Here is a 14353-nt window from a genome sequence, read left to right as displayed (position 1 = left end):
ATCCTTTGCATACCAATTTCTGTCTCTCTCTATATATAAAGCCGCTCCCTACTGCCCTCCTGTGGAGAGAATAATCTTTACATCATTCCACTAAGTCAATCGTTTTATTTCTCATAAAAAATGGTTCAAGTTGTGGCAACATTTATCACATTACGCAAAGTGATTTATAAAAATGGAAGAAATAAGCATTCATAAAAATATCTAGATCTACATTTTTCTGCTACTACAAACTTAACCACTCCTAAAAATGCCATGTTGATGTCAAGTGACAGCTGATCTCTACATTGTGATAAAAATTGCTCGTTTCTCAGTGTGTAAAAGGTAAGAATATGTTAGGGGGGTTATATTGAAAACAGCTTTTACCTGAATGTGAACAAAATATTCAATATGTCATAAAATAAAAATCTCAGACAACCATTTACTGTGCCGGGCAAACGTGCTGGCACCCCCTGGTAAAGGTGGAAAAGAAAATCATTTTAAAAATATTCTTTTATTGCAGGTTCATAATCTCATACTGACATTTATTCTTATAAAAAAAGTCAAACTTTAAGGTCCTACTTCTCTATTTAAATTTGTTGTGTAATAAACAAAACTGTGTAATAGTTTTGGCGAGTTGCCTTTTTACCAAGTGCTTTTTACTCTTGCTGCACAAACTTTTTGGATGTTGCCTTTTACTTGAGTACAAATATGTTGAAGTAGTGCTACTTTTACTTGAGTACAATCTTTGGCTACTCTACTCATCTGCAAGTAATGGTAGTAGTAGTAGAATATTGCCTATGACTTCTCAGCCTGCATCTTCTTTGAAATATTTTAGATTTGCTCTATGAAAAAATTCTGTTAATAGCTGGATTTTCCAAGAATAGTTTATTTTTGTTGGGCAGCAAAAACTGAATTCACGAATACCGAGCTGTGAGTTGTTGGGATTCCACTTCACATAGTTCACCCCCAATATGGAGCTTATTGAACTCCACATGTTTTAAGTTTGTGAGGGCAAAACGTTGCATCACTCTCAAACTAGTTGACACGTAGATGTCGTTGTGTGATTGCTATGGAAATACGGTGACCCCAGGATAGGACTCGTGAGCCCTTATTTTTACCTCCCTAACCATCCTCCTCACCGTGCGATGTGGGAAGATAAATATGGGCCCTTGTTTCGCTTTGTGGCCAGTGACTAAAAGAAACGGGCCTCTGCGTCACGTCATGTTTATAGCCCAAGGCAACAATTCGGCGAGTACCATTTAGAAGTTCCTAAACATGTCAATTACATGAAGAAAAGCATAATATGTATGAAAAACTGCACTGCTTATTCTCAATTTACTAGGGCAACCAATAGTTTTTTGCCAGCAGTAACAATCTTACAACACAATTTTTAACATTTTTAACAACTTTTATTGCACACCAACATCTGTGAGCTCAGATTAAAGGTTGGATTCTTTAACATTTCATGGTGATATTAGGCTAATATTTGAAGCCATTTTGACTTTTTCTTTTTTTTTTTTTTACATGCTCGATCCTGTATGGTGTACCCAAAGCCTTGATCATGACCCTGAGAAGTGAAAGAGGAAAACTGATTTTCATGAGAAAGTAAAATAAATGAAAACATAAGTATGGAAACACATCTGTCACTGTTCTCCACATTCGTGCATTGTTCTTTGTCTATTAGCATCAACTTTGAGGTTTGACTGTGGGTTCTTTTGGGGAGGGGGGATTGAACTGAAGCTGCGCTGTGCCTTTAAGAACCCAGTTCTCAGCTGAGACACTGAGACATCAGTCGAGTCGAGGCGAGATCACACAGACCTCAGCTGAGTCCATCCCTGGCTGTGTTGACTGCCCTCGGTTGGAGAATGGGTGTTCCTTATGGATGAGGTCGTTTTCATCTGCAGATTCTCCCACCATTTGTTGCCTATGCATTTGCGCAGAGAAGGGCGTGGCTTCGTCTTTTGAGATGCTGCCAGTTGCATTCAGTTTAATTCATACAATAATCATTAAAATTACAGAGCGCTTTTCTTTTTTTAAAATTTAGTTTCCAGCCCCCTTTCTAATTGCCCTCTTCATAGAAATGCTTGTGTTGCCCTATGCTCTCCACAGGGGGTACCAGCCTTCAGTCTCCTCCATTCCCAAACAGCCTTGTACAAACAAACTCCCCTCAATTTAAACCCACTTGGAGACAATTCAGAGAATCCTGCCCCTCACAATCAATCACGCCGTGTTGAGGCATTTTATGACGCTGATTTACGGCAGTGCTGTTTAGTGGAGTCTTACTGTTGGCCACAGACATCTAAATCTAACAGAGCTCTGTTGTTCAGTAGGAAGGTTATGTTTTTTTTTTACTAAAATTGTGTTATTTCAGCCAATAAAACAAAAAGAGATGCAAAAATTCATTAATTAGGAAATCACACAAGGTCGTGGCAAAGATTATTAATGATGGTAATTTGGTATTGTGCTTAAAACATCTAAAAGTTCTCATGAGCCCTTAGCGGTTAAATTACAAAAAAGGGATAAACGTGCTGCATTAGCCAACACAAATCCCTTCCATCGCCCCGTTATTTCCCCCTCCTAATAGTTTGGTTTATCCATAAGGTTTTTGTTAATGCCATGTGTGACTAATTAATGAGGAAGCAATAAAAGCAAAAATAAAATAAAATAAAAAAAACGGCTTGGAAACTGTACTGCAGCATGTGTGGAGATCAAGTAAAGCACACACAGGCTTCAGGCCTTTTTATGTTCCATTACTGAGATTTTACTTTTAATTTATTTAAAGTAGGCTATTAACATCCATGCTAGTAAACACACACGCCCACACACACATTTGTCTCGCTGTCTTTGCAGAGACTTTCCATTGACTTCCATTCATTTCTACTGCAGAACCCTAACCAAAGTTCAATTCACACCGTGGATCTAAACTTTACCCCAAACCCAAAAACACAATGCATAAAATACAGAATACACACCCACACACAACATACTTCTAGTGGCTTTGATGAACCAGTGATGTCACTCATGCTCTATGACATCACTGATGACTGTGTTCCATTTCCCGTTAATCCCAACTCATTTGCTCTACATATCAGATTGCTCTAAATGTCAGAAGAACAATACTTGATTACACATATCAACAATCTTGACTTTACAGCAACACGAGTAAAAAAAATGGCTGAAGAAAGAGCTGACACACCTGTGAGTGATGAGCTTGCCAGCATTTTACGTGAAAACACTTTTGAGGACGGGATGCGCAGGAGGCTGGAGAAGGAAAATCTTGAACTGAAACAGATTGCTGAATGTCTCCGATGTAAGATCGAGCGCTCCAAGCCTCGCGCAAATGCTTGCAGGCGACCAGACCTGCAAGCACAATATGACATACTGGAAAGTCGAAACAATGCACTCCGTGCGCAGCTCGTGTCGGTACGTGCAGAGCTTGATGGGACGGAGCGCAAATACGCGGAAACGAGTGCGTTTTTTTGAAGTTGTCCAACAATCGCTCAGGAGAAAAGTCCAGGAGCTACTGGTAGACCTGAAGAAGGCCCAGATGAGAATGGATCAACAGTCTGGAGAGAGGGAGGATTTGTGGATTGAAGTGGATCATCTGAATAGCCAACATAAGAAAGCTTGTCATGGCATCCAGAACCTTTTTAGGCAGAACATAGATTTGATGAACTAAAATGCTCTGCTCAGAGAAAGGCTGGGTGAATCAGAACAGGAGGAGAACCACGAACCACAATCAGTTTCGAGAAAACTTGGTAAGAGCGTAGGTACCATTTTAAAGACAATGAACCAGACGGGAACACTCAGATACTGGGTGCCACCATGGATCTTCTAATTCCTCTGGTTGGTCCAGTAAAACTGGTGCCTTGCTCTAGCTGGTTGTTCTTCAGTTACTGGTTTTTCTTGAATTACTGGTTGTTCTAGAATTGCTTGTTGTTCTAGAAATGTTGGTTGTTCTTGAGTTACTAGTTGTTCTTGCGTTACTGGTTGTTCTAGAATTACTGGTTGTTCTAGAATTGCTGGTTGTTCTAGAATTGCTGGTTGTTCTAGAATTGTTGGTTGTTCTAGAATTGCTGGTTGTTCTAGAATTGCTGGTTGTTCTAGAATTGCTTGTTGTTCTAGAAATGTTGGTTGTTCTTGAGTTACTAGTTCTTGCGTTACTTGGTTGTTCTTGTGTTACTGGTTGTTCTTGAATTACCCGGCTCATCTCGGGTGTGTCCAGAACGAAGGCGGCCTTGCCCTGCACCTGCCGGCGGAAGCTGTCCGAGTACAGCACCTGGAGGAGGACGAGTACAGAGGGCGTAGGTCAGGAATCCCGACTCTACGAACGCATCGCGAGTGGACGCACAAAAGTCAGAGGATTACTGGGAAATCAGACAAATAAATTAGCAAGGGAGATTTCTCTTTTCTTTTTTTATTATTATTATTAGGAGATGAAAAGTTAGGGGAAAAAAACAGAGTTATGCTCCAATCTTTGGAGCGGGGATAAATAAAAAAGATGAAACGGCGCAGTCTGGAGGACAAAAGAGGTTATGGATTAAACGTAGGCCTGTCACGATAACAAATTTTGCTGAGCGATTAATTGTCTCAAAAATTATTGTGATAAACGATAATATTGTTTGAAGACCTTTTTACACTGATTTAATGGAAATGACGTAATAATGCATACGATTTCTTGCCAAAGATAGATACACTTTATTTTCAAAAGAAAACTTAACACTGGAACTGAGAAACAAAATAAACAAAACAACCAAAAACAAAAATAAAATGGATTCTCAGTCTCCATTAATAAAAAAATGTACTTGAATAAAAACTAAACATACAGCTAAAGTGGAAATAAATACTGCATTCAACCAAAAGAATGTAATCATGAAGTATGTATATTATGTTGCCCTTCATTAATCATTAGATTTAAATAGAGAAGATGGGCACATCGACTACCTGATGCAATAGTTCACACTACATGATTTTTTGCTCCTATTTTTCCTCTTACAACAATCTTAAAACGTTGGTCTTTCTAAGATTGTGTGGTGTGTTACGGTAGATCATCTTTGCCGCTCTGATCCAAATCAGGGGTTTTCCCCGACTGGGAGCTTTAACTCATCCTGTTGAATGTGACAGGTAGCCAATCAGAAAGCGCGGATTCTCCTCCGCGCTTTCTGAGGGGAAATTGAGTGGAATCAAAAACAGCTGACACGGCGCAACCCGAAGTCCAGCTGACATTGGAGATAATATGTGGAAACAACATTAATGTTTATTCAACATGCAAAGAATATAGAAATGACAAGGGGAGGAGTTGGAGCGAAATTGCTACCGCAGTTGATAAACCCGGTAACTTTTCAGCTGTTCTTCGTTAACGTGACATAAATAGGTTCTAATGATTTTCATTCAGTCAGGACTTTACGCTGACACTAGCAACATGCATTGCAGGTAGATTGTAGTAACGCATTGATTAATACCTGGTTTTAAAATTAGTTCACTGGACTTGTAGCCATTATTTTGTGCCCATTGTTGGACACCACACGGCAGGACCGAACCCGATCGAACCGTTATAGCTAGGATTTCTTTTGGCTAATGTGTGGTCTGTCAGGTTTTGAAAATGGGCCGACAGCTCTAAGATCGTGTCATGTGCGCTGGGCTTTACACTAAGGAAATGAGGAAGGGAGGGTCAGTGGAGAGCACCGGAGTTGGGCCTTTTTTCATTCAGTGTCATTAACAGAAAGAGAAAAAGACTGGAAGAGACGATAATGCCGATAATTAAAATGACGTCGATAGTTTTAATTTATCGTACGATTAATTGATTTATCGTTTATCACGACAGGCCTAATTAAACATACTCAGAGAACAGTGCAGTCAGGATAATTAATGACATTAACTAAAGCAAAAAGAGTAAAGGAGAAGTCGGCTCAGTTAGGAAAAGGTTAAAGGGTTTTCTCAGACAGGGGTTCTGGAAGGTGCCGAGCTAATGTTTCCCTGGTTCCTTTTGACCCGCTCCATCTCAGGAGTAAAGACCACAGGCATTCCCTGGGCAGAACCGTTCTTATACAATACCTACAGGACAAGAACCACACCAGAAAACTCTTAACACACCCGCTGGAGCTCACAGATTTGGTCTCTTTGTTTTGGTTGTATTTACCCACAATAGTCCACCTCTTGCTTTTGGAGGCGTCTCTGGTCCACTTGAGATTCGTATACATTTAAACTGTGCCAGAAAAAGTGCTGGAATTACCTGAAGATTTTAAGTTTTTAGGCAGACCAGAGTTCACTTTTTCCGTCTGCATCAAACCTCCCCAGACGAATCTGACTTCTTAGGTAAACAAACTAGAATGAGACATGATATGTAGCTCTAAAGAACCCGTCTCCACTGTACTCTTATTTGTGGAGTGTTTTACATCACAGCATCCAGCGCTTTTCATTGGACCTGTTGGTGTAAGGCTTGGATGCTGCTGCTTGGCCGTGGAAAATCATTACACGAAGCTAACCAATGTACTGTTCTTAAGCAGCTCTGGGCGACATGTGAAGATCAGATTATCATTACTGATGACTCAGTAGAAAGCTGGTGACCTCTGAACCCTGTGCACTTTATCCTCCACGCTATGGTTTTATGTGGCCGACCACTTTGTGGCTGAGTAGCATTTGTTACCAATCACTTTCATCTTGTCATAATGGCAATACCAGTTGACTGGGTAATATTGAATGATGACAAATACTCACCACACTGTTTGGATTTGTACCCCCTTTTGAATTGGTAATTATGCTCTACACTCTGTTGAATTCATGAAAGCCTTATTAAGTGCATGGAAATGTATGGTTTTTAGGTTTAGACACTTTTTGTGACCAATCTAGAATGTAGATTCTTAAAATGTGTGTAAGAATTTCTTTGTTTCAGTCATGGAACAAAAAACTGTAGAAATCTAGATCACAAATGGCTACCAAGAGCCTGAACAATGCAGGATGGGACCTCCTTAGCAAAAAAACCCCAAACAAACAAAAAAAAAACACTAATCAAAAATAACAAAAACACTTTCGTGTGAGAATTGATATGCGTTATTAATTACCAACTGTCTTTAGAAATAAAAGAGGAAACAGCCTGTGGATTTTCTTTATATGACACAGCTTTTGGAGCGGAGATTTGTTAAGCTGTTGCTTTGTGGGTTGTAGTTGATTCTGTGAACGTCTTGGTTGAAAATGGGCCATTTTCCTGTGGGCAGGGAAGAGTGACGACTCACAACTGAATGCAAATGCATGTTCGCTGAGAAACCTTCAGTTTATCGTACAATTAACTGATTTATCGTTTATCACGACAGGCCTAATTAAACGTACTCAAGAGAACAAAATTAAATATCATCCAGGGGGCCATAGATAATTTCCGGCCCGCGGGCCTTGACTTTGACATATGTGCTCTATGTGATGATATTTTTTCCATGTAACAGTAAATATGAAATGAAACTCACATTTTAAACACAAATTTTATTTGATTTTAGGACCCGACACTTTTTTTTCTCCTGTCAATAAAAGTAGCTGTATGACTTAGTATCCTCTCATTTGTTTTTTGTTTTTTTTGTAAAAATCAAATCCAGTAATATTTTCTTTTAACAGTCTTTTAAAAAACTTCAGTCATGAAGTATACAAGAAAGACAGGAAAGGAAAAAGTAAAAACATAAGGGGGGAGGAAAGGCAACATGGATAAAAAAAAAATCAAAGTAAAATTTTTTTCACACTCTTCGTTTTGCATATATGGAAAATTACCAATACTAATCAATTTCATACTTTCCAGACTGAGTATTATTCCAGTTTTTTTTTTGTCTTGTTTATTAAATCCAAACCTCCATCTTTTATCGATGAACGAGTTTAAAAAGTTTTCCTCTCTGGATGTGAATCTCACCTGACATCATCCTGGACTTGATGTTGTCCTCTGCTGGGTCGTAGTCGAACACGCAGCCGGGGTTGGTGCGCCACACCCGCAGATCTACACACACACACACACACACCCACACGTCTTAAGCGATTCCACATGCTCTGGTGGTCTAACGCAGGCATTTGCAAACTCTCTGCAGGAGAACAAAAGATGAATATGTGGACAGACAGACAGTAAGGCCTCATTTGTCAGGATTTAAAGATTGAGACGTGCATTTTACTTCAGTTCCAGTGGCGCCCAAAGGCAATTCTCTCTTGTTTTGTTTACTTTCACAACATTCAAAACTGGTCAAATGAGCTACTCGCACCGCTTACACTGCTATATATGTGACAGTGTATCATAAGCTACTAAAATTAAAACTCACATTTCTAAATTTCAAATAAAGAAAATACATATTTTCTATTCTGTTACACATGTTTTTCCATCCCCAAGAGTACTTGGGGCCCATACCTCGTTTGACAGTTTTTGATATGGGCCCTATGGCTCTCCCTCAGGGTGTCATACTGTTAGGGGATGACAAAAGTTCTCTCAGTTGTGTCTGAACAACATTTCAGTTTTTCAGCACCTTGTGTGTTTTTTGGTGTCACTGCTGGATTAAAAAAATGATTTTCACCCTAGTCTAACTTCCAGAGCAATTTATGTGTGATTAATAATATTTTACTTTTAATGTTGATGAATTGCTCAGCTCCAGCCTCCAAAAGTCACCCCCTCAGCATGACACTACCATCACCATGCTTCACAGAACAGGTGGGAGGTTGCCTTGCATCTCGCCTCCAAAATTTCTACTACTGTCAGATTAGAAAAGTTGTTCCTCTGGTCTTTTTGGTCAGAGTAGTACGTGGGCAAAAAAAAAAATACAAGGGCCTGCATCTCCTTAACACACACACACTCTCTCTCTCTCTCTGTCTCTTGTCATATTGTCCTCAGTCTTTTCCGGGAGCATCCACCACACTCTGTTTTCCCTTTCAGTGCGCCCCGTGAACGCACCACTTTCCATGCCTTTTCCCACTGACTGAAAAGTTGCGTGTGTGATGCGGTGCCAGTAAAAACGTGCGCAGAGATTGGCTGCGCAGAGGTTCTGTTAAATGCCTCTCCAGCTGCAATGACTGCCCCCCCCTCTCAGCACAGAGCTCTCCCATCCTATAGCCCTGCAAAGCCGGGATCCAACTTTTCTTTCTCTATGAACTTCGTGCTTCAGTTTTAAAACTTCTTTCCCTCCCTCTAACTCTCTCCTTTTTTATTTAATTTAATTTTATTTACTTTGAACAATGTTTCGGTCCTTCCTGTTGTGCGTGGCCGCAGCGTCGTTGCAGGCAGACGCGCAGATAACCAGCCGCTATGTTGTCGGATGCCCCTCCGTGTGCGACAAGTCCATGTGTCCCCGTCTGCCCGCGGACTGCCCGGCGGGACAAGCCCTCGACGTCTGCCAGTGCTGCACGGTGTGCGCGTCCGGCGAGGGGGAGGCATGCGGCGGCGGCGGCAAGCTCGGCGACCCGACGTGCGGCGATGGGCTGGAGTGCTCCGTGTCCGGCGGGGTGGCGTACAGCGTGACTGTGCGGAGGAGAAGCAAGAGCGGGATCTGCGCGTGCAAGACCACGGAGCCGGTGTGCGGGAGCGACGGGGTGTCTTACCGGAGTATCTGCGAGCTGAAGAGGGTGAGCCGGCGGGCGCAGAAGCTGCAGCAGCCACCTGTTCTCTTCATTCAGCGGGGAGCCTGCGGGAAAGGTGAGGCTGTGTTTAAGGTTGAGAGGATTTTTATTGTCGCTCCGGTGATAGAGTTGATAGTTTTGATGTTTATATCTCACACTTACTAAAAACCCACATCGAGTTTTTGTTTTTCAGAAAATCATCTTTTGTATTAGGCTACATTGAATAAATGTTTTGATATGGGTGACGCAGTCACACAGAAGGCTTTTGATTTGGCAGATGTCCAGCAGATGGTCATCGTAGACACATTTTACAAGCCACAAAAGGTCACTGCTAACTGTTCACAGAGGTCTGTATTCAGCCATAGTAATAGAACGTTGAGTGGAAGGATGAACTGTGATAGAGATGTAGAAGCAACACAGATTCAACAGACTGGGGAGGTAAATGCACAAGATAAGGAGTCAGAGCTTCATCAGCCAACACACACATGTTGCATCTCCGATGTTAATAAGCCTCTCTTTGACCTGAGATAACATCAAAGGTGTTTTTTTTCTCATTGGTTCGAAGTTTTATTTTCAAATGAAAGTAAATTTTGCATTTCATTCGAATATCAGGTTCCCATGTTGTGCAAATCCCAGAGAATCTGCCTGATGAGGTGGATCATGGTCTTGTAGATGAACTGACTACAACCTTCTGAGTTGAAGTCTTTTGCCACTATCTTGTCAGTACAGTCTTCTACCAAGAAGTTTCAGGGTGTTTTATGCTTCCTTCTGCTGGCAAGACTTATGGAGTTGTTCATTTTTATTTCCCTCTCTGGACTTACAGCCAAATGTACCAATACCTGGTATTATATCACTGTGCTTCACCAGTCGGCAAACTGGTTTGACCTAAACCTCATGTCCATGCAAGTATTGAGTGCTGACACTTCTGCAAAAGAACCATTTTTTTTACTGGTCCTGTCATAAGGTACAACTGGATTTCAGGTTTGTTTGTTTTTTCCAGAAAAAATAGCACAAATAAACTACTGAATTATACTAGCATACGTAATGAATGCATATTAACACAAGTTTCACTTTTTGAGTCGAATAACTCAAACAAATGAACTTTTCGATGACGTTCTAATTGATTGACATCCATTCATGCTGTACCTTTGCAGTCTTCCCTACTAGGTGTTCGCCCTGACCCTTCAGTTCTCACTGGACTGATCTGACGTTTTCTGACAGGTCTGAAGTTTACACAGATGTTGTAGCTCAGAGGAGCGCACAATATCCGTGTGTCTTGGACAACAAAAGCCGCCATTCAACCGGTTGTTCTGTTCCCTCTTGTTCCCAACAGAATCGTCCTCGATCTGAGGACTCTCTTTGCTTTTGCCTGACAGAATGAAGTCATGCGCTGCGTTGCTGATGTAAAGCTCGATGCGTACCCAGTAAAAGTCACATGAGCACGATTGGCGTGATTTCTTGCAGCCAATCTCATGGCCAGTGTGATTTAGTTGATTAGACAGGAATTCTTAAGGGTGGATAAAAATGAAATTGGAATGAAACTGACGTGATTGTTGTAAAGCTCGCCATTTCCTGACAGATCTGTGCTTTGTCAAAGCATTTCACTCTAATCGGAGCACTTCTTTAAAAAACTGACGTCATTTTCTTGGAGCAATTCAATCCATCTAAGAAAAACAAGTGGGTTATTCATCATCATCAGTGTGGTATGTGTCTGTCTTAAAACATGACTTGAAACACTCAGGAAGGGGGAGTGATCACACACATTCAAGGCTGCAGGTGTTAAAAGATACTGTACGTTGCCTTTGGTTTCAGGGTGTATTTATCTCGCATACTGCTTTTGGAAGTGGACACTTTAAAACATATCAATGAAATGCTTCAGCACCTGCTGCCTCAAAGGCCTGAAACCTCCCTCAGAACTTTTGGAAACTTGTATTCCCCCCCCAGAAACAAGCCTCTAACTGCTTCCTCCTTCTCGTTTCCTTCTCTCTCTCTCTCCTTCTCTCTCTCTGTCTCTCCCTCCCAGTCTGTGTTTCTTTTGTCACTCGTAAATCACACGCAAGTTGTCACGTGGAGGAATTCCTGGACCTGACTCAAAGCCACAAGTCCTCCTCTGTCGAGGGCAGTTTAAAACAGACTCAAGAGGAAAACACCAAATTAGCAGCCCACACATTTAAAGGAAAGGTTTTTAGTTGTGTATATGAAAAAAACGTGAAGGCGCAGTTTAAGGGCAGACTGCATCACCGCATTGGGCTGTCAGTTTTGGTAGCAACTTAAAGGGTTACTGTAAGTCATTCCCAGGCAGCTAACCATGTTTGAAACAGACTGTGGTGGTGAGTTCTCCTAAAGCCCATCCAGGAAAAAAACGATTCTTTTTCTTCAGAAAAAGCAAGTCATATTTCCAGTGCTAATGTCCGAACTTTACAACAATGCTGCCTTAAACGCACTCTTTTATATTATTACTAGCGTTGGTTGTGCTGGAGGCGGCACTTTACAGAAACTCAACCCCTCTCTGAGGACACTGACCATACCCCTGCGAAACCTGGCCCCACATTAAGAAAACATGTGCAAGTACAGCAACAGTTGCATGATCTCACTTTGCGCCTGAACAGTAATGATCTCGATTAAACAAGCACTGTGTTTTGGCAATGAAAACTAGGTCACGATATTGCCTCGACCCTTTTGGATTCATTAGAAATATCATCCTCTTTTTTTTTTTTTTCCGAACCAGTAGGCTGTTGGAAGTCAGTAAGGCTTTATTGGTTGTGAAAGACAAGATAGAGATGAGTCTAGAAGAATTTTATACCTGCAGCATCTAGATGACCATGTGTCTCAGGTTTATCTCTGAACTGCATGTCAAGTCTTGAGGGGCGGCTGAGGAGTTAAAAAATACGTGTGTAATTGTGTGAGCATTCAGATTTTGATTGCAGTGCTATGACGATAATAATAACGTAGACACTTAAAGCAAACAAACAAAAAAAAAAAAAGAAAATCTAAGTAGTTTATGGCTGACGATCCACCAGACTATTCCCACCTTCTTTCCCAGCTGATGTTGCAGAGCGCACTCCGTGACTCCGGCTGCTGAGATTTGCTGAATGTGCACATTTTTCCTGAACTTGTCTTAGCTTTGCAGAATATTAGAGCGTCGTTCTCTGACTTCTGTCTGTATCGTTACAACGGTCTGTCTCGGCTCCTGTTTTTGTGCTCTACTCATCTGTTTTCTTACTTGCTTCTATAGTGTCTCTCCTGCTGCTTTGCCAATGTCTGTTTGCTTCACCCCGTACTTAGTTGCATACAGATACAAAGAAGACATTTTGGGTGTGATAACAACGGAAGAGGATTAGGGCCACCGAAAAAAGAAAAAAAAAGAATTCTGACTTGCTGACTTTAATCTCATAATTCTGACTTTAATCTCAGAATTCTGACTTTAAAGTGTTCACTTTAAAGTCACTTTGTTCACTTTAAAGTCAGAATTCTTTATTTATTTTTTTTGGTGGCCCTAATCCTCTTCCGTAGCCTTGGGAAGGACCAGGCCACTAAAAATAAAGCCTGATATCACTGGAAAGTTTCAGAGGGTGAGATGCAAAACTTTTGTTTTTGAACTCTACAATACATAGCATGTAGTAAGTTTGTGGCTGTGCCGAGTGTGATATGACGGTGATTAGGGTGATCAGAGCTGCGCCCCACGCTGACTAACTGCATGTTAGCACCTAAAATAAAATTATTTATGTTGGGCTATTAACCAGCTGAAAGAAAATGTAACGTAATTGTCAAAAACAATTATCTTTGTAACTGTATTCTATTTTTCTCTTATTACGCTTCTAAATTACAAATATTCCCAAAAAGGCTATTGATGACCAGACTGATTTCTATCATGTTGGATACCTTAGAATCCACCTTTTCAGAATCTGTAAATAACTAAAAAAACGCAAGACGTGTTCATGGTTTTGTTGTGGCCAGTCACATTTGCAAAACAGCGCCACGCTTCACATTTGGAGTAACAAAGACAACAAGTTAAAAGACTGATATCTTCAATATGAAGATGTTGTGTGTTATTGTGGGGGCAATTTCAAGCTAGGTGGTCTGTGAGTGTTTGTTAAATGGGACTGAAAATGTTTAAGAAGTTCTGATAAAAGCTGATCAGCAGACGTCTAGAAGTCTGATGCCTTTCTTTGAATACTATAAAGTGATCCAATAAACCCAATGAGCAGTTAGTCACACTTGTTCAATGCCCTATCTCTTTATTGTTAAATGACTATGCCAAGACTATACTTTCACAATGTGAGAAATTCGTTTTCTATTTAAACCACGCCATCCTAAATCCCATTAGTAGTCCATCACATGCCGCTCTCTGCACAAGGAGCCTGAACATGCCATGTTTTTTATTTTCTTCTTCTGTTTTGAGAGCATGGGCTGTTTCAGCTGCTCGATGAGATCATTTTGGCACCAATGGTGCCAAGAATTACAAGAAAAAAGGCTTCGTAGTCTTCAGCTATGAGCATAATGAGGTTCCAGCATTGACATGACACTAGGTTGGCCAGGCCTATTTCTAATTCTGAAATGACAGAGTGCACAGGTGTTTCACGCCACACATCGTAGACAAGTTGGCACTACTTCTGCCTGAAGATATGGCCCAAATTCTCTGCATAAATTGATGAAGTAATGGAGCCGTTTTGATCATTTATACATCTAAGAGATGGAGGGTAACTGACCTTCAGAGCTGGAGATGGACACCTTTGCTCTATCAGCTGCTGATCTCATCTTATCATAGTCACTGTTGGTTCTCTATAGATCCCCAAAGACATCT

General features: G+C 40.9%; 1 protein-coding gene and 1 long non-coding RNA gene across 2 annotated transcripts in view; one reads left to right on the top strand and one right to left on the bottom strand.

Annotated features, from left to right (window-relative positions):
- Positions 1–344: 344 nt before the first annotated feature.
- On the bottom strand, positions 345–8751 carry LOC116712699 (uncharacterized). Its single transcript, XR_004337632.1, has 2 exons — positions 7868–8751; positions 345–4258 (listed from the first exon to the last, which is right to left on the bottom strand). It is a non-coding gene; the product is annotated as an uncharacterized LOC116712699 (long non-coding RNA).
- Positions 8752–9031: 280 nt separating this feature from the next.
- LOC116712697 (serine protease HTRA1A-like) overlaps positions 9032–14353 on the top strand; it is a 28263-nt gene continuing 22941 nt past the window's right edge. Inside the window, exon 1 of the mRNA XM_032552518.1 lies at positions 9032–9625. Within this exon, the coding sequence (XP_032408409.1) occupies positions 9169–9625 (457 nt within the window). The 5' untranslated portion in view covers positions 9032–9168. The remainder of the gene's footprint in view (positions 9626–14353) is intronic.

The sequence above is a fragment of the Xiphophorus hellerii genome, chromosome 22 (genome assembly GCF_003331165.1).
Source record: "Xiphophorus hellerii strain 12219 chromosome 22, Xiphophorus_hellerii-4.1, whole genome shotgun sequence".
Taxonomy (NCBI): Eukaryota; Metazoa; Chordata; class Actinopteri; order Cyprinodontiformes; family Poeciliidae; genus Xiphophorus; species Xiphophorus hellerii.
This window is presented reverse-complemented; position numbering and strand designations above follow the sequence as displayed.